This window comes from Salmo trutta, chromosome 38, assembly GCF_901001165.1.
Source record: "Salmo trutta chromosome 38, fSalTru1.1, whole genome shotgun sequence".
NCBI lineage: Eukaryota > Metazoa > Chordata > Actinopteri > Salmoniformes > Salmonidae > Salmo > Salmo trutta.
Genome location: NC_042994.1, coordinates 32,183,490 through 32,204,306, shown reverse-complemented (window position 1 = coordinate 32,204,306; position 20,817 = coordinate 32,183,490). Strand labels below are relative to the sequence as shown.

General features: G+C 42.4%; 2 protein-coding genes across 2 annotated transcripts; both read left to right on the top strand.

The window, feature by feature from the left end:
- Nucleotides 1–1,040: 1,040 nt before the first annotated feature.
- Nucleotides 1,041–5,614, top strand: LOC115178457 (zinc finger protein 3; the record flags this gene model as incomplete). Its single annotated transcript, XM_029739641.1, has 4 exons — nt 1,041–1,935; nt 2,435–2,505; nt 3,042–3,201; nt 5,058–5,614. Coding segments are annotated over exons 1-4 (1,173 nt in total), but the record flags the coding sequence as incomplete, so codon positions are not given.
- Nucleotides 5,615–15,560: 9,946 nt separating this feature from the next.
- Nucleotides 15,561–20,542, top strand: LOC115177806 (zinc finger protein 239-like). The gene is made up of 2 exons (XM_029738779.1): nt 15,561–16,354; nt 19,735–20,542. The coding sequence occupies exons 1-2, from the start codon at nt 15,985–15,987 to the stop codon at nt 20,454–20,456; spliced, it is 1,092 nt and encodes a 363-aa protein (XP_029594639.1). The 5' UTR covers nt 15,561–15,984; the 3' UTR covers nt 20,457–20,542.
- Nucleotides 20,543–20,817: the final 275 nt, after the last annotated feature.

Genomic DNA, 20,817 nt, shown 5'->3' with positions numbered 1-20,817 from the left:
CACCATTTTACTTTCAGAACCACACACAAGCCATTAGTACAGCACTGTGCTGGTCCTGCTCTGTGTGAATCAGCATTAAACCACCTTAGCCCATACACTGAGCTGTTCCATGTGAATCAGCATTAAACCACCTTAGCCCATACACTGAGCTGTTCCATGTGAATCAGCATTAAACCACCTTAGCCCATACACTGAGCTGTTCCATGTGAATCAGCATTAAACCACCTTAGCCCATACACTGTGCTGTTCTATGTGAATTAGCATTAAACCACCTTAGCCCATACACTGAGCTGTTCCATGTGAATCAGCATTAAACCACCTTAGCCCATACACTGTGCTGTTCCTGCTCTGTGTGAATCAGCGTTAAACCACCTTAGCCCATCACTGTGCTGTTCCATGTGAATCAGCATTAAACCACCTTAGCCCATACACTGTGCTGGTCCTGCTCTGTGTGAATCAGCATTAAACCACCTTAGCCCATCACTGTGCTGTTCCATGTGAATCAGCATTAAACTACCTTAGCCCATCACTGTGCTGTTCCTGCTCTGTAGGAATCAGCATTAAACCACCTTAGCCCATCACTGTGCTGTTCCTGCTCTGTGTGAATCAGCATTAAACCACCTTAGCCCATCACTGTGCTGTTCCTGCTCTGTGTGAATCAGCATTAAACCACCTCAACTGGATCCTACCTGTCTGTCATCTGTGTCCTTTTTAAAAAATCTTTATTTAACTAGGCAAGTCAGTTAAGAACAAATTCTTATTTTCAATGACGGCCTAGGAACAGTGGGTTAACTGCCTTGTTCAGGGGCAGAACAACAGATTTGTACCTTGTCAGCTCAGGGACTTGAACTTGCAACCTTTCGATTACTGGGAGATGAACACATGAAGGAAACCCTCAACATATACAGTCCAACAGATTCAAAAAGAGGAAGACACATTTCCATATTTGGAGTTATTTGTAATGATAATGTTTGCCAGAAAAAAACGATGTAGTGATTTTTTTAATAATTTGCGTTACCCACTCCAGTCAGCAGATGGCGAAGTGAGTTTTTCAGGTGATGCTTCTCGCGTGACGTACAATGTAGTGGACACACGGGTTTCCACTAGTTACCACAGCCACAATGTAATGGCTCTATCGAAAAATTAATGAAATCAAACATTTGATTTTTGGTGTTAATTTAGATTTCGGCATAAGGTAAGCAATGTGTTTAGGGTTAAGGTTGAAATCAAATTTGAAGAAGATTGCAGAAATGTTTGGGGTTTATGACTTTGTGGTTGTGGTAACTAGTGACGACCGACTGCTTTGGACGCTTCTTCAACAAAACCGCTCAACCACCTCCGTAGCTTTCTAACCAACATGAAATAGAAACATTGAAGCTCTGTACACCATGTTTGTGTAGCTACACGAATATCAGTGATTTAAACACCGTTCTGTTAACATATCTACTAGTTCAATTAAACGTGATTTGCTTGCTAAATTTGCAAATGTGTTACCGAGCCTAGCACTAGGCTAGTCGCTAATGAAAGCTAGCTAGCTAACATCCCTGACAATGAGCTCACAAAGCTACTCTCCTCCTGCTAGTGAAGAGGTCTGCTGGACGGAGAAAGCAGCTCTGGGGATGAACATTGTCGTTAAAGAAGAAGAGGAGGAGGATATTACAGTGATAGGAATGGAAGAAGCTTGTCGAATTAAAAAGGAGGAAGAGGAGGCGATCACGTTGACCGGAGGGGAAATACCGTTTGTTGTGAAAGAGGAAGAGGGAATACAGGCTGTCACAGTGGAAGAGGTAGAAGCTTTCAGAATAAAAAAGGAGATGGCTTCCTCTATCACATTGAAAGAAGAGCCTTTTGGAGGGAAGGAGGAGTCCATGACATTGAAAGAAGAACCTTTTGGGGTGAAAGAAGAGGAGGAGACAGAAGATCCGATTAACACTGGTGAGTATTGTCTTAAAAAAAACAGGGGGACAACTATGCAGTTGTTGGTTTTAAATTGTAAAAAAATATATATACATGTGTCGGTAGACTGAAAAGAGCATAACCAGTAGAAAACATTGACTTAAAGCATCAACTCCAATTTCATCCTGCCATTATAACATTCAATACACCCCACATACATGTCTGGGGTGCAGTCTTCAATAAGCTTTCAAAAACAAACCTATTTTTATTATTTTTTTATTTTGATCACAGCGTATTAAGACATGTTTTTGTTTTTTGTTGTTGTTGTTATTATTGGGCTTATTCTAATGACCTCATAAAAAAATAGTACTTTTTTAAAAGCTTATTTACTTATTTTCCTTTAGTTTGTATTTAGAGTTCGCTTGTCTATTGCTCTCAGAGGGAAGATCCTAGGATGAGTGATATGTCTGAAATCATGATGGTAGAGAGCAAGCTACACCCTTTGTTTTTACCGGTAGTCAAACTCTTCCCTTTACAGATCCAAAAACGAGGCAATATGCAGTTTTCTGTCCCTCCCAGGGCTCTACAGTGAAGGAGGACATCAGAAAGGTACAGGACGTATCTACTGTGGTATCTAATGTGGTACCCGTGAATCCCAGACAGTTTGGTGGTGATGACGATTCTATTCACTGCAACAAAGAATGGGACGTGAAAGACAAGGATTGGTTTCCTAGCAACAGGCTGAAAGCAGAGTCGGCTCCAGAGAGCCACACCCCAGAGCAGAGGGGGTGTGGTGTGAGTACATCCCAGTCACAAAGTGTTTCTGGTTCTCAACAGTCCTTCCTTGGTTCCTCGACCTCCTCCTATTAATGCATTGGAGGAGAATATTTGAGGTTCATCCAAATACTGATATGTGAATGTTTTTTGGCAAATACAGGTGATTCTGATTGGACTTTCTCCTCTAATGCATTTATAGCAGGAGGTCCAGAGAATGAGGAACCAAGGAATCAAGGTAGGAGTGTTTCTGATCTGAGGTTCCTCATGGACTTTCTCCTTCAATGCATTTATAGTCCAGAGAAGGAGAGGAATCAAGGTAGGAGAGTGTTTCCCACCCTAAATTGATTGTTTATTTTTGTGGGTTCCAGGACATGTCTTTCCCTCTCCCAGGGTCCCCAGGTCGTGCCTCTCCCACTGCTGCCTTACTGTGGGGTCTGAAGAGGGTGTCTGTGCGGCTGGTTGACTGCAGGAAAACACCGGGTCTGAGTGGGACTGTGAGAGGAAAAGAAGAGGGAGATTCAGATTCAAGTAAGAACAGTGGTGTGTGGATTAGACTACAATCTGCTTCTGTTACAGTTCTGTGGTCAGTGTATTCACTGTTGTATAGCAGCTCATTAGTTTTGAAACCACTCACAAACTGCTTTTTGCTAAAGTAATTGTGCACTGATTGGTGGCATCTCGTTAGTCAGAAGGTGTTTCACCCGTACTGGCTTGTCATCTCGTTAGTCAGAAGGCATTTCACCCGTGCTGGCTTGTCATCTCATTAGTCAGAAGGCGTTTCACCCGTACTGGCTTGTCATCTCATTAGTCAGAAGGCGTTTCACCCGTATTGGCTTGTCATCTCATTAGTCAGAAGGCGTTTCACCCGTACTGGCTTGTCATCTCGCTAGTCAGAAGGCGTTTCACCCGTACTGGCTTGTCATCTCATTAGTCCGAAGGTGTTTCACCCGTGCTGGCTTGTCATCTCATTAGTCAGAAGGTGTTTCACCCGTACTGGCTTGTCATCTCATTAGTCAGGTGTTTCACCCGTGATGGTCCAGGTGATACTTAAGACCTGCTGGCCTGTGCTGGTCCAGGTGATACTTAAGACCTGCTGGCCTGTGCTGGTCCAGGTGATACTTAAGACCTGCTGGCCTGTGCTGGTACAGGTGATACTTAAGACCTGCTGGCCTGTGCTGGTCCAGGTGATACTTAAGACCTGCTGGCCTGTGCTGGTCCAGGTGATACTTAAGACCTGCTGGCCTGTTCATCAGTTGGCATGAGAGATGTTGAGAGAGTAATGACTTTTGTTGGCTCTCCCTGTTTAAGTTCTGAAACCAAGCCTTTTATCCGGTGTCTTCCCTGTTTCGTATAGATCTGCTTTCTGTTTACTCCCTATCTTAAGTTGGTGGGGGCTTGTCTTTTCGTTTGGCTCTCCTCAGTGGGCATCCATGGTGGGAATTGTTTATGGCACATTTTCTAGTTGCATGTCAACTTTCATGCATTCAGAAAATATACTCTGGAGTTGCTTACCAAGACGACATTGTATCTTCCTGAGTGGCCTAGTTACAGTTTTGACTTAAATCGGATTGAAAATCTGTGGTAAGACTTTAAAATGGCTGTCTAGCAATGATCACCAACCAACTTGACAGACGGACCCTGAAAGACTCATAGCTGTAATCGCTGCCAAAGGTGATTCATGTAATGACTCAGGGGTAGGAAAAATTATGTAAATGAGATATTTCTGTATTTCATTATCAATCAATATGCAAAAATGTCTAAAAACATGTTTTCACTTTGTCATTATGGGGTATTGTGGGGGCATTATGGGGTATCGTGTGTAGATGAATTAGAATGTTTTATTTAATCAATTTTGTATTCAGGCTGTAACACAACAAAATGTGGAATAAGTCAAGGTGTATGAATACTCTCTGAAGGCACTGTACATACCCAGCGTCAGATGAACTCGTGGATATAATTTGTATGTCTCTGCCGTGCAGTATGAAGGAAGTTAGAGGCAGTTTCACTAGCCAATGCTAACTAGCATCCGCTAGCATACCTGTAGACTTCCAGCCATTGCGCTAACACGTTGCCAGAATCTCGCAGTGTCCCTTTAAAGCTACAATGTAAGATGTGTTTACCATCAAAGAGTGGGTCACCAACAAAACAGTATTACCAGTGGATCAAATGCAGCTTATGACATTGATTTAAATACAGTAGTCCTCAATATCTATGATTATAGTGCTCTGCTATAAGACTTTTTTTAAATTATGAATTGTTTGAAAACTGGCCACAGGTTATTGAGGGATGTGATTAGGATTCAACCTTATAGGAAGACAGTTGTATCATATGGAGGTTTCATTCAGGTCTCTCTTTTAAATACACATTCTATTTTTCTTTGGCAGGTGAAAGACCAGACTCAGAGGGGCCAGAGATGTCCAAACCAGGAAGACAACACCACTGCTCCCAGTGTGGAAAGAGTTTTACCCGGTTAGGGTCCTTGAAAAGGCATGAAGGAATACACGCAGGAGAGGAGACTTACCACTGCTCCCAGTGTGGAAAGAGTTTTACCAGGTTATTTAGCCTGAAAAGACATGAGATGATACACACAGGAGAAAAGCCTTTCCACTGCTCCCAGTGTGGAAAGAGTTTTACCCGGTTATGGCACCTGCAAATGGATGAGAGAAGGCACAGAGGAGAGAAGCCTTTCTGCTGCTCCGATTGTGGAAAGAGTTTTACCCAATTAGGGAGCCTGAAAGAACATGAGAGAATGCACACAGGAGAAAAGCCCTTCAACTGTTCACTTTGTGGAAAGCGTTTTACCCATTTAGGGAGCCTGAAAGGACATGAGAGCATGCATAGAGGAGAAAAGCCCTTCCACTGCTCACATTGTGGAAAGAGTTTTACCCGGTTGGGGCACCTGAAAACACATGAGAGAATTCACACAGGAGAAAAGCCCTTCCACTGCTCCCTGTGTGGAAAGAGTTTTACTCAGTTAGGGGGCCTGACAAAACATAAGATATTACACAAAGGAGAGAAGCATTTCCACTGCTCCCTGTGTGGAAAGAGTTTTATCCAGTTATGGGGCCTGAAAACACATGAGTGGACGCACATAAAAGAGAAGCCTCACCCCTGTTCCCAGTGTGGAAAGAGTTTCACACAGTCAAGATACCTGAAAAAACATGAGCTGACACACTCCGCAGAGAAGCCTTGAAAGAATCCACATTGCAGAGAAATATATCTTGGAAAGATATTTATCCAGTTAGGGAACCTGAAAGACCACGAGGTAACAGACACAGGGGAAATGCCTTACCACTGCTCCCAGTGTGGAAAGAGATATTTAACATAAATACATCAGTTAATTAATGAGTTAACACATACAGTGCTCCAACACTTGTCTCATATTTTTGACTGACTGTTTATTTGTGTATGCCACATGAAATAAAATTGTACAAAGTGAACTCAATGTTTTTTAACATGAATTGAGTATATCTGTTTCAATATAGAGTATGTCAGTTGTAATTCTTTTTAATTAAATTATTATTTTTTAGAACTCTGGCTTTGTGTATATTCTCTGTGTGTTAATCAAGTGCTATTTAAATGTGATATATTTCCTCTTGTGTTTGCATTGTATATGTATGTGAAAAATAAATAAATGTACAATTCTATTCCAACAATATTTATCCATAATGTACATATTAATATTGAGAGGGGTGTACTGCAAGGCAGGATCAATAAGGTAGCCATCTAACTTTTATAAAGAACCAGAAATAACTATGGATTTCCTGGTTCTTTCAAAAATATCAACTTAGATATGCGTTTTTCTGACCATGCCCGTTTCAAGCTTCTCTTTTCAAAAAAAGAAAAGATAGCTGGCTAACTCATTGATCCTGCTGTTGTTGTATACCCCTCGGGTGTAAGTCTGCGTAGAGGAAAACAGGCCATGTCCTGGCGTTCCACCACCCTAGAAGAGACAATAAATATCACCCCCACCCCCACCGTTTCAGTCGCACATGCTCCTTAATATTTTCCTGTGAGACCTGGAATTTTAATACGGGAGCACCAGTGCGCCTAGAAAAAAATATCACCCAGATAAATACTTTTTGTAATGATAAGGCTTTGCTGTACTGTTGTTTCCTGAGTACAGATTCATTAGCGTCATGCTTGCACCATTACTACAGCGAAAACTGCTCATTTCTAAACCAAACAGGATTTTTTTTCCTTCCTGTCACGTATTGGGGGGCGCATTTTCCATTCATAAACCATGTCGCTTGCTGTTCTAAAACTACTTGCGGGCTGTTAACCATTTTCTTTTACATGTTGTTTAGTCATGTTTGTTTCCTCATTATCTAGCTAGCCAGGTAGATAACAACCTGTTAACTGTATTAGTACATTCAAACATTTGGGGGCACAGAAAGATTGGAAACGGGATAACTTCTTCGGGAGATTATAGCAGTGAATGATTTCTCTTGCATGTGGTCGTCACAAACGTTCTTAAAGAGACCGTGTACAATGTTCCATGCATCTCAATAGGAAAATAGTGCTTTTACATCATGTAAAAACCTAATTTTACACAAATTGCTTATTTGTCTCAATATTTTTTGTATTTCTAATAAACTAGTTTCTAGGGCACAGCATGTGCTTCAGAAGTAGCTAGACTTCATATAAGCTATATCTCAATCGATTAAAAAAATAATTCTTATTATTCTGTAAAACATGCAGTTATATTGGAGTTTTTACTCCTGAAACCTATACTATGAATTAGGTTTGAGGAGTTAGCGAGGTAACTTAGTGGTTAACTCTGAGTTCAACTCGAGATAACAAGCCACATGACTGTGGCTCACCTTTAAACCAGGTAGATTTCTATTGTAAGGAATCCTTCAGAACTTACCTGGTCTGGGGCAGGCTACCTCAGGACTAACTCCACTTATGCTGAATCAAGTGTCTGAGCTGCGAGTTGAGGACCAATGAAAATCGGTTTTCCTCCCTCTCGAAAAGATTGCGTCCTTGTCCCATTTAATTTGAGGAAGACTGATATAAATATTTAATAAATCTAATTTTTGTGTTAATTTTTTACATTTTAAATTACTGATCACATTACATGCTTTCACACACAGTAAAGCTTTAGTATGAATAAATAACTATTTTATCGATAGGAGTGGTGGAAAAGGTGCTTGTGCATTGATAATCACACCAAAGATCACATTAATGACAAGTAACAATGTAATAAAATAAAGATGCCTACTTCACAGCAGCCTGCTGAGTTTGCAAGTTAACTTTTCCTTCATTTGGATTTCAGCACAAATTAATATGTGGTACTGCCCTGACAAACAAAGGTTGCAGTTTGGAAACTGCAGTAATTGGCAGTCCACTGTGTTATTTTGGATGCATTATTTGCTGCATACTGCAATTATAATGTACTCTTACTGCAATATTTTTTCATAAGGGGGACTCCTCCATGGATTGATGGTTCGGCATTGTCTGTCGGTGTTCCACTAGCCATGTGCGACATAAACACTTACAAGCAAATCAAAATCAAATCAAATTTATTTATATAGCCCTTCGTATATCAGCTGAAATCTCAAAGTGCTGTACAGAAACCCAGCCTAAAACCCCAAACAGCAAGCAATGCATGTGAAAGAAGCACGGTGGCTAGGAAAAACTCCCTAGGAAAAACTCCCTAGAAAGGCCAAAAACCTAGGAAGAAACCTAGAGAGGAACCAGGCTATGAGGGGTGGCCAGTCCTCTTCTGGCTGTGCCGGGTGGATATTATAACAGAACATGGTCAAGATGTTAAAATGTTCATAAATGACCAGCATGGTCAAATAATAATAATCATTGTAGTTGTCGAGGGTGCAACAAGCACGTCCGGTGAACAGGTCAGGGTTCCGTAGCCGCAGGCAGAACAGTTGAAACTGGAACAGCAGCATGGCCAGGTGGACTGGGGACAGCAAGGAGTCATCATGCCAGGTAGTCCCGAGGCATGGTCCTAGGGCTCAGGTCCTCCGAGAGAAAGAAAGAAAGAGAGAAAGAGAGAATTAGAGAGAGCATATTTAAATTCACACAGGACACCGGATAAGACAAGAGAATACTCCAGATGTAACAGACTGACCCTAGCCCCCCGGCACATAAACTACTGCAGCATAAATACTGGAGGCTGAGACAGGAGGGATCAGAAGACATTGTGGCCCCATCCGATGATACCCCCGGACAGGGCCAAACAGGCAGGATATAACCCCACCCACTTTGCCAAAGCACAGCCCCCACACCACTAGAGGGATGTCTACAACCACCAACTTACCGTCCGAAGACAAGGCCGAGTATAGCCCACAAAGATCTCCGCCATGGCACAACCCAAGGGGGGGCGCCAACCCAGACAGGAAGACCACGTCAGTGACTCAACCCACTCAAGTGACGCACCCCTCCCATGGACGGCATGGAAGAACACCAGTAAGTCAGTGACTCAGCCCCTGTAATAGGGTTAGAGGCAGAGAATCCCAGTGGAAAGAGGGGAACCGGCAAGGCAGATACAGCAAGGGCGGTTCGTTGCTCCAGCCTTTCCGTTCACCTTCACACTCCTGGGCCAGACTATACTTAATCATAGGACCTACTGAAGAGATAAGTCTTCAGTAAAGACTTAAAGGTTGAGACTGAGTCTGCGTCTCTCACATGGGTAGGCAGACCATTCCATAAAAATGGAGCTCTATAGGAGAAAGCCCTACCTCCAGCCGTTTGCTTAGAAATTCTAGGGACAATTAGGAGGCCTGCGTCTTGTGACCATAGCGTATGTGTAGGTATGTACGGCAGGACCAAATCGGAAAGATAGGTAGGAGCAAGCCCATGTAATGCTTTGAAGGTTAGCAGTAAAACCTTGAAATCAGCCCTTGCCTTAACAGGAAGCCAGTGTAGGGAGGCTAGCACTGGAGTAATATGATCACATTTTTGGTTCTAGTCAGGATTCTAGCAGCCGTATTTAGCACTAACTGAAGTTTGTTTAGTGCTTTATCCGGGTAGCCGGAAAGTAGAGCATTGCAGTAGTCCAGCCTAGAAGTAACAAAAGCATAGATTAATTTTTCTGCGTCATTTTTGGACAGAAAGTTTCTGATTTTTGCAATGTTACGTAGATGGAAAAAAGCTGTCCTTGAAACAGTCTTGATATGTTCTTCAAAAGAGAGATCAGGGTCCAGAGTAACACCGAGGTCCTTCACAGTTTTATTTGAGACGACTGTACAACCATCCAGATTAATTGTCAGATTGAACAGAAGATCTCTTTGTTTCTTGGGACCTAGAACAAGCATCTCTGTTTTGTCCGAGTTTAAAAGTAGAACGTTTGCAGCCATCCACTTCCTTATGTCTGAAACACAGGCTCCTAGCGAGGGCAATTTTGGGGCTTCACCATGTTTCATTGAAATGTACAGCTGTGTGTCGTCCGCATAGCAGTGAAATTTAACATTATGTTTTCGAATGACATCCCCAAGAGGTAAAATATATAGTGAAAACAATAGTGGTCCTAAAACGGAACCTTGAGGAACACCGAAATTTACAATTGATTTGTCAGAGGACAAACCATTCACAGAGACAAACTGATATCTTTCCGACAGATAAGATCTAAACCAGGCCAGAACTTGTCCATGTAGACCAATTTGGGTTTCCAATCTCTCCAAAAGAATGTGGTGATCGATGGTATCAAAAGCGGCACTAAGATCTAGGAGCACGAGGACAGATGCAGAGCCTCGATCTGACGTCATTAAAAGGTTATTTACCACCTTCACAAGTGCAGTCTCAGTGCTATGATGGGGTCTAAAACCAGACTGAAGCGTTTCGTATACATTGTTTGTCTTCAGGAAGGCAGTCAGTTGCTGTGCAACAGCTTTTTCTAAAATTTTTGAGAGGAATGGAAGATTCGATATAGGCCGATAGTTTTTTTATAATTTCTGGGTCAAGATTCGGCTTTTTCAAGAGAGGCTTTATTACTGCCACTTTTAGTGAGCTTGGTACACATCCGGTGGATAGAGAGCCGTTTATTATGTTCAACATAGGAGGGCCAAGCACAGGAAGCAGCTCTTTCAGTAGTTTAGTTGGAATAGGGTCCAGTATGCAGCTTGAGGGTTTGGAGGCCATGATTATTTTCATCATTGTGTCAAGAGATATAGTACTAAAACACTTTAATATCTCCCTTGAGCCAAGGTCCTGGCAGTGTTGTGCAGACTCAGGACAATGGAGCTTTGGAGGAATACCCATATTTAAAGAGGAGTCCGTAATTTGCTTTCTAATGATCATGATCTTTTCCTCAAAGAAGTTCATAAATTTATTACTGCTGAAGTGAAAGCCATCCTCCATTTGCGAATGCTGCTTTTTAGTTAGCTTTGCGACAGTATCAAAAAGAAATTTCGGATTGTTCTTATTTTCCTCAATTAAGTTGGAAAAATAGGATGATCGAGCAGCAGTGAGGGCTCTTCGATACTGCACGGTACTGTCTTTCCAAGCTAGTCGGAAGACTTCCAGTTTGGTGTGGCGCCATTTCCGTTCCAATTTTCTGGAAGCTTGCTTCAGAGCTCGTGTATTTTCTGTATACCAGGGAGCTAGTTTCTTATGACAGATGTTTTTAATTTTTAGGGGTGCAACTGCATCTAGGGTATTGCGCAATGTTAAATTGAGTTCCTCGGTTAGGTGGTTAACTGATTTTTGTCCTCTGACATCCTTGGGTAGGCAGAGGGAGTCTGGAAGGGCATCAAGGAATCTTTGGGTTGTCTGAGAATTTATAGCACGACTTTTAATGCTCCTTGGTTGGGGTCTGAGCAGATTATTTGTTGCAATTGTAAACGCAATAAAATGGTGGTCCGATAATCCAGGATTATGAGGAAAAACATTAAGATCCACAACATTTATTCCATGGGACAAAACTAGGTCCAGAGTATGACTGTGGCAGTGAGTAGGTCCAGAGACATGCTGGACAAAACCCACTGAGTCGATGATGGCTCCAAAAGCCTTTTGGAGTGGGTCTGTGGACTTTTCCATGTGAATGTTAAAGTCACCAAAAATTAGAATATTATCTGCTATGACTACAAGATCCGATAGGAATTCAGGGAACTCAGTGAGGAACACTGCATATGGCCCAGGAGGCCTGTAAACAGTGGCTATAAAAAGTGAGTGAGTAGGCTGCATAGATTTCATGACTAGAAGCTCAAAAGACGAAAACGTCATTGTTTTTTTTTGTTGTAAATTTAAATTTGCTATCGTAGGTATTAGCAACACCTCCGCCTTTACCGGATGCACGGGGGGTATGGTCACTAGTGTAACCAGGGGGTGAGGCCTCATTTAACACAGTAAATTCATCAGGCTTAAGCCATGTTTCAGTCAGGTCAATCACATCCAGATTATGATCAGTGATTAGTTCATTGACTATAACTGCCTTGGAAGTGAGGGATCTAACATTAAGTAACCCAATTTTGAGATGTGAAGTATCACAATCTCTTTCAATAATGGCAGGAATGGAGGAGGTCTTTATACTAGTGAGATTACTAAAGCGAACACCGCCATTTTTAATTTTGCCCAACCTAGATCGAGGCACAGACACGGTCTCAATGGGGAAAGCTGAGCTGACTACACTGACTGTGCTAATGGCAGACTCCACTAAGCTGGCAGGCTGGCTAACAGCCTGCTGCCTGGCCTGCACCCTATTTCATTGTGGAGCTAGAGGAGTTAGAGCCCTGTCTATGTTCGTAGATAAGATGAGAGCACCCCTCCAGCTAGGATGGAGTCCGTCACTCCTCAACAGGCCAGGCTTGGTCCTGTTTGTGGGTGAGTCCCAGAAAGAGGGCCAATTATCTACAAATTCTATCTTTTGGGAGGGGCAGAACACAGTTTTCAACCAGCGATTGAGTTGTGAGACTCTGCTGTAGAGCTCATCACTCCCCTAACTGGGAGGGGGCCAGAGACAATTAATCGATGCCGACACATCTTTCTAGCTGATTTACACGCTGAAGCTATGTTGCGCTTGGTGACTTCTGACTGTTTCATCCTAACATCGTTGGTGCCGACGTGGATAACAATATCTCTATACTCTCTACACTCGCCAGTTTTAGCTTTAGCCAGCACCGTCTTTAGATTAGCCTTAACGTCGGTAGCCCTGCCCCCTGGTAAACAGTGTATGATCGCTGGATGATTCAAGCCTAGCTAGAACAGGCTTGAATAAGCAGCGGGTGCACTATCACTTATAAGCTACAACAGGCTTTATCAGGAATCAAGGTAAGACCCAGATGCAGACTGTCGACGTAATGTTTATTGTAACAACAGGGGCAGGCAAAGACAGGTCAAGGCAGGCAGGGGTCAATAATCCAGGGTAAGGCAAATGTACAGGATGGCAGGCAGGCTCAGGGACAGGCAGAGTTCAGTAATCCAGAGGTGGAGCAAAGGTACAGGACAGCAGGCAGGCTCATGGTCAGGCGGGCGGGTACAGGGTCAGGACAGGCAAAGGTCAAAAACCAAGAGGATGAGAAAGAGAGGCTGGAAATTGATAGGAGGTGACCGGAAAAATGCTGGTAAGCTTGAACGAACAAGACAAACTGGCAACAAACAGACAGAGAACACAGGTATAAATACACAGGGGATAAATGGGAAGATGGGTGATATCTGGAGGGGGGTGGAGACAAGCACAAGGACAGGTGAAACAGATCAGGACATGACAGGCTTGAGTAAGCAGCGAGTGCACTATCACTTACAAGCTACAACAGGCTTGAGTAAGCAGCTGGTGCACTATCACTTACAAGCTACAACAGGCTTGAGTAAGCAGCTGATGCACTATCACTTACAAGCTACAACAGGCTTGAGTAAGCAGCTGGTGGACTATCACTTACAAGCTACAACAGGCTTGAGTAAGCAGCTGATGCACTATCACTTACAAGCTACAACAGGCTTGAGTAAGCAGCTGGTGCACTATCACTTACAAGCTACAACAGGCTTGAGTAAGCAGCTGGTGGACTATCACTTACAAGCTACAACAGGCTTGAGTAAGCAGCTGATGCACTATCACTTACAAGCTACAACAGGCTTGAGTAAGCAGCTGGTGGACTATCACTTACAAGCTACAACAGGCTTGAGTAAGCAGCTGATGCACTATCACTTACAAGCTACAACAGGCTTGAGTAAGCAGCTGGTGCACTATCACTTACAAGCTACAACAGGCTTGAGTAAGCAGCTGGTGGACTATCACTTACAAGCTACAACAGGCTTGAGTAAGCAGCTGGTGCACTATCACTTACAAGCTACAACAGGCTTGAGTAAGCAGCTGGTGCACTATCAATATCCACCTTCATAATACGGATATAGCCTGAGCTAGAATGTGAAGCTAACTGAAGCTGGCTAACTTTATACAGTAAGCCTGAGTAGATCTAGCTTGCTTCATATTATACCCCTCAGATCCTGACAAAAGCTTAAGATGGTTTTGGGGGTTATTTAAGCTCTGAAGATCCATTCCCCAAGTTCATAAGTAGTTATCTTGAACCTATTTGCAACAACAACAACAAAAAAACGTAGCGGGAAATACAGAAGTATTTCCTTCTACCTCGCTAGGATCCACTCGTCCAAAATGTACGAATACAAACTTGAAAACACTGATTATCATGACAATTTTGTCCACGGAGTGAAACTATCATACAGCAGGAAGCCTTCATTCCATATTGTCCATTTTACTTTGACCTGTCCTGTTTTTGGTATGTAGTGTCATATATCAAAGCACATATTTATTTGATAGGGCGCTATTTAGGCCAATGGATCGGAGACATGTTATATACATACATTTACTAGCCGGCAACCACCCAGTTACTCAACCCTGCACCTTAGAGGCTGCTGCCCTATCTATATACATAGACATGGAATCACTGGTCATATTAATAATGTTAAATACAGGGCCTTCGGAAAGTATTCAGACCCTTTGACTTTTTCCACATTTTGTTAGGTTACAGCCTTTTTCAAAAATGTATTAAGTTGTTTTTCCCCCTCATCAATCTACACTCCATACCATAATGACAAAGCAAAAGCAGGATTTTAGTAATTTTAGCGAATTTATAAAAAATAAAAAACATATCACATTTACATAAGTATTCAGACCCTTTACTCAGTACTTTCAAATCAAATCAAATTTAATTGGTCACATACACGTGTTTATCAGATGTTATTGCTGGTGTAGCGCAGACTGAGGCCCTGAGCGCTCTGGAGCAGGTTTTCATCAAGGATCTCTCTGTACTTTGCTCCGTTCAGCTTTGCCTCGATCCTGACTAGTCTCCCAGTCCCTGCTGCTGAAAAACACCCCCACAGCATGATGCTGCCACCACCATGCTTCCCCGTAGGGATGGTGCCAGGTTTCCTCCAGATGTGACGCTTGACCTAGGTAATATTTTACGACATGTTACAGTTACACTGGACTAAACGTTTATAAAGGTAGACCTAGGTAATATGATATGTTACAGGTACACTGGACTAAATATTTATAAAGGTAGACCTAGGTAATATAAATGTACACTGGACCCAACATTTATGCCTTGCCATGACTCAGCTTTGAATTTAATTAAAATTATTTGGGTGAAAACCTAATACAACAATATGTAATATATTCCCAGTGGATGGCAAAGTATTAATTAAAGTGTGTAAAGGAAACTGCTTGTGATTTGAAGAAAAGAGGGTACCAGTTCATCACAGATAGTAGTTGATAGCACCCAACCAGAGCTTCTAACTACATCGTTTTAGATGCCTTCTGGCATGTTTGGAAAGCATATTTGCTTATTTTAAATGGGTCGAATGTATGTATTATTTGGTTTGGTTGAATAGTGAATATTTTTTACCTCAGCTGCATTACCCACTCCAGTCAGCAGATGGCAACGTGTGTATTTTATGTCCTGGGATGCTGTGTGACGTATAAACCAGTGGACGGACGGTACGCTTTTTTGTTCAAAACAAGCCTGGTAAGGGTGAACTTGGGCAACTTCCTAAACATTGTCGAATTCGAGAAACGTTCTATGTATATTAGACACAGTTTTTTTTAACACACGCGCATGTCTACGTGTTAACCTGTTTTATTCCACATAGTTAGCTAGCTATCTTAGCTAATGCTAAACAGCTAATGCTATCTAGCTAGCTAACATCCCCGACCATGAGCTCACTAAGCTACTCCCCCACCTTCTAAAGAAGAGGAGGCCTGTTGGACGGAGAAAGAAGCTCCCGTGAAAGAGAAGGAAGAGGAAGCTGTTACGTTGTTTGTCGGGTAGGTGGCTTGCTAAGTTAGCATTAGCAACTAACCTAAGGTTAATTCTATCTACCTAGCTAACATCCCCGACCATGACCTCACTAAGCTACTCCCTCACTTCTAAAGAAGAAGAGGTCAGCTGGCCGGATAAAGAAGCTCTGGGGTTGAACATTATCGTAAAAGAAGAAGAAGAGGAGGATTTTACAGTGAAAGGACAGGAAGGTGAAGAAGAAGATGCAGTGTTTGGAGTGAAGAAGGAGGCTGTCACAGTGAAAGAAGAGGAGGAAGATTTCAAAATAATAAAGGAGGAAGAGGAGGCTATTACATTGAAAGAAGAAGTTATAGTGAAAGGAGAGGAAGAACCTTTTAGAGTGGATGAGGAAGAGGAGGATATCTCAATAAAAGAGGAAGATGTCTTGGGAGTGGAGGAGGAGATTGAGACTGAAGATCTGATTGACACAAGTAAGTACGATCTTAAAAACAGGGGCACAAGCTCTGTCTGCAGTTATTGAACCAAAGTGTAGTTTTAAAGGGGCAGGCATTCTACTGAGGTTCTACACATACCATGATATCAAACTCAACCTTTTATATTTTTCAGTGATGAAGACATGGATGTCTCACGGGTGGGGTTGTGTATGCAAAATGGGTCAACTTTGAGCACCTCGATCTCCTGAATATTTTGGCATTCAGGTCAAAAAAATAACTTCCTGACCTCTTCTACCATGGGGGACAAACGGTTGGAAGGTTCCATTAAAATCTAAAGGGGTGCACTTAAAAAATCACTTCAGTCATATGGAACGACCCTGTTGTTTAATCTATTAAACTGTTTGCTGTACTCACTTGGCTATTCATTTGGGGGCTCCCGAGTGGCACAGCGGTCTAAGGCACTGCATCTCAGTGGTAGAGGTGTCACTACAGATACCATGGTTCGATTCCAGGCTGTATCACAACTGGCCGTGATTGGGGGTCCTAATAGGGTGGCGCACAATTGGCCCAGCGTCGTTCGGGTTTGGTCAGGGTAGGTCGTCATTGTAAATAAGAATTTGTTCTTAACTGACTTGCCTAGTTAAATAAAAGTTAAATAAATAGTAATACATTCTTTAGGGTTAGTATCCTGATTCTCATCCCGTCAAACCGTCCTTCTCTCATCCCAGGATTTACAGTATTACTGGCATAGCACGCAAGGGGGTGCCAAAAAACGCAAAAAATACCATTGAATGTCTTCTACCAGAATGCTAACAAATTTAGCACAAGTAATAGCGAATTTCCATGGAGGCTGCTAGCTAAATATGCTAACGAGTGCAAACAGAAATAAACAAATTGCAAAGACAAGTGTAACCGATGTGAAATGCCTAGCTAGTTAGCGGGGTGCGCGCTAATAGCATTTCAATCGGTGACGTCACTCGCTCTGAGACCTTGAAGTAGTTGTTCCCCTTGCTCTGCAAGGGCCGTGGCTTTTGTGGAGCGATGGGTAACGATGCTTCGACGGTGGCTGTTGTCGATGTGTGCAGAGGGTCCCTGGTTCGAGCCCAGGTAGGGGCGAGGAGAGGGACGGAAGCGATACTGTTACACAGGCAATCTAGCTCATGAAGTTATACTTTATATAGATAGGAGCTACAGAATTGTTTTTTTTTCTGGTGAGTTTGGACATTTACAAGGGAACGTGAACGAGATGCATTGTCCAAATGAACAATGTTTTGATGCATGCTTGTCTGAAGGAAGAACATTACTGGCTCTGAAGCAGCATGTGTACACACAGTGTCTGTGTGGAGTCTGGAGTTGCTAGGGCAACGGGCCCGCCTGCTCTGAGAAGATGGGGGAGGAGCAGACGGGCTTAGAACGGAGAGGAGGGGAAAAAATGCAAGGAAATCAAAAGATACTAGTGGCAGCTATACAGATAACTCATTCAAATGGCTTTGACTTCTCAAACACGGCAGAAAGCTTACACAATATGATGCCCCATCACCTTATTAATTAAGTAACGTACTTAGATAACTAGCAAGTTAAACTTAGGGGTTTTGCGTTAACGCAGAATTCTTCATTTTCCACACAGAAAAATAGAAAGCATAAGAATTATTATCTTGCTGCTTTTTGTGAACACAGATCTAAAATGCTTGTTATTGTCATTTTGGCATCAGACACATTTGGTGCTTCAGTTGCACTTCTCCACTCAGAACACCAGTTCCTGAATTCTCATCTATCAGCAGACGGCTGACTGATGTGGAGTGACTTTTCTCAGGTAAAATGCCAGATTAACTTCAAGAAAAACATTAGGAAATGTAGCTGGCTACATTCTCTCTATGCTAAACATTAGAAATATGATGGCCATGTATCGTTTTGCTAAAACTACCTTGCTTTTTCATTGTACGCTCATTTACTTGTGTGGCTGCCAGCCAAATAGTACGGACTGTTGTCATCTGATGGAAATTAAGCTATTTTCCGCCAAATGTGTTGCACTATAGTTGCACGTCCCTGATCATTCTATATATAAAACGGGACCCCTGTCAATACACAGCTGGACACACCAGTCCCAGGTTTCTCCCTTGGTATTTACAAACAAACACCTGACTGGCTCAACTGTTCTGAGGAACTACGCTAAGCTTCATAATGTAAAAAAATGTGACAGGTGACATGAGGTACGCGATCTGCTTTATCTCCTAACACATTGCGCAAGTTGACTGCAGGTATTTACTTAAAAAGTAGCTACAAATATTAAAATGTATAGAAAAACTTCAAATAAATAGTTTAAAGTATTGATGGTACTGTAGAGATTGTTAAAGATGCAAAGAGTGGAGGCCACCAACAAAATGGGTTTGATACATGCGTCTTTTGACTTTTAAATGAATGATATATGGCCTATATATAGAGTCCTGGACAGAGTCTGCTACATCAGTAGATGTAACATTAAATATAGAGTCCTGGACAGAGTCTGCTACATCAGTAGATGTAACATTAAATATAGAGTCCTGGACAGAGTCTGCTACATCAGTAGATGGAGATGGAACATTAAATATAGAGTCCTGGACAGAGTCTGCTACATCAGTAGATGGAGATGGAACATGAAATATAGAGTCCTGGACAGAGTCTGCTACATCAGTAGATGTAGATGGAGGGGAACATTAAATATAGAGTCCTGGACAGAGTCTGCTACATCAGTAAATGTAGATGTAGATGGAACATTAAATATAGAGTCCTGGACAGAGTCTTGTCCATCAGTCGCTGTGGATGGAGTGGAACATTACATATAGCGTCCTGGATAGAGTCTTGTCAATCATTCGCTTCAGGTTAAGAGCGTTGGGCTAGTAACCGAAAGGTTGCTGGTTCGAATCCCCGAGCCAACTAGGTGAAAAATATGTCAATGTGCCCTTGAGCAAGGTACTTACCCCTAATTGATCTGGATAAGAGTGTCTTCTAAATGACAAATCATGTAACAATTTCAATATAATAATGTTTTCGGTTCACAATAATTTCATTTCTAAGTACTAAAACATGGGTAGTGGTCCTAGAACAGAGATCACAAGGTCAAGGGTCAATCAGCTAAAAAACCTGCCTCTATGAAAGTAAGGTTCTAGAGTGTTATTATTATTTGTATTATATTGGCCACCAAGTAAAAAATAAATAAATGAAAACTGGCCTCAGGTTATTACCAGTCTGGATTAAACCTCATAGGAAGACAGTTTTATCATGTGATTTCATTCAGGTCTCTGTTTAACTAAATACTCAGTATTTTATTGAGGGATCTAGTCTAGATTAAACCTTATAGGAAGACCGTTTTACCATGTGGAGGTCTTATTCAGGTCTCTGTTTAGTATTTAGCTAAATACTCTGTTTGTCTTTGGCAGGAGAGAGACCAGGTTCCAACTCTGACAGCGGGAAGAGTTCTTCAGTGGCACCAGACTCAGAGACGCCCAAACCAGCAAGACAACATCACTGCTCCCACTGTGGAAAGAGTTTTTGGTGGTTAGGGCACCTTAGACACCATAAGAGAACACACACAGGGGAGAAGCCCTACCAATGCTCCCAGTGTGGAAAGAGATTTACCATGTTAGGGAACCTGAAACAGCATGAGAGGACACACACTGCAGAAAGGCCTTTCAAATGTTCCAAGTGTGGAAAGAGTTTTACATGGTTAAGGTACCTGAATAAGCATGAGGAAATACACCTAGTAGGGAGGAAGACCTGCCAATGCTCTCAGTGTGGAAAGAGATTTACTACGTTAGGGTACCTGAAAACACACAAGAGAATACACTCCGGAGAGAAGCCTTACCAATGCTCCCAATGTGGAATGACTTATAACCAGTTAGGTAACCTGAAATCACATGAGAGAATACACACTGGAGAAAAGCCCTTCCAGTGCTCCCAGTGTGGAAAGAGATTTACTGGTTCAAAGAACCTGAAATTGCATGTGAGAATACATCAAGATAAACATACAAATACACAGGAGGGGAAGGAGGAGGAGGAGAAGACATACCACTGCTCTCATTGCGGAAAGACATTTTCCCGGTCAGAGGACCTTAAATCACATGAGAGAATAGAGAGGCTGTGTTCCGACTTGTGTTTTTGACTTAGAATGTGTTTTTTCTTCAAGCCACATGAAATCATATTGTGAATCATACTGAGTACACCAAACATTATGATCACCTTCCTAATATTGAGTTGCACCCCCCCGCTCCACCCCCCCATTTTGCCCTCAGAACAGCCTCCATTCATCGGGGCATGGACTACAAGATGTTGAAAGCCTTCTACAGGGATGCTGGCCTATGTTGACTCCAATGCTTCCCATAGTTGTGTCAAGTTGGCTGGATATCCTTTGGGTAGTGTACCATTATTTGATACACATGGGATACTAGGTAAAGTCCCCCCTTATCTCCGCTCACTGGTCACCATAGCAGCACCCACCTGTAGCACGCGCTCCAGCAGGTATA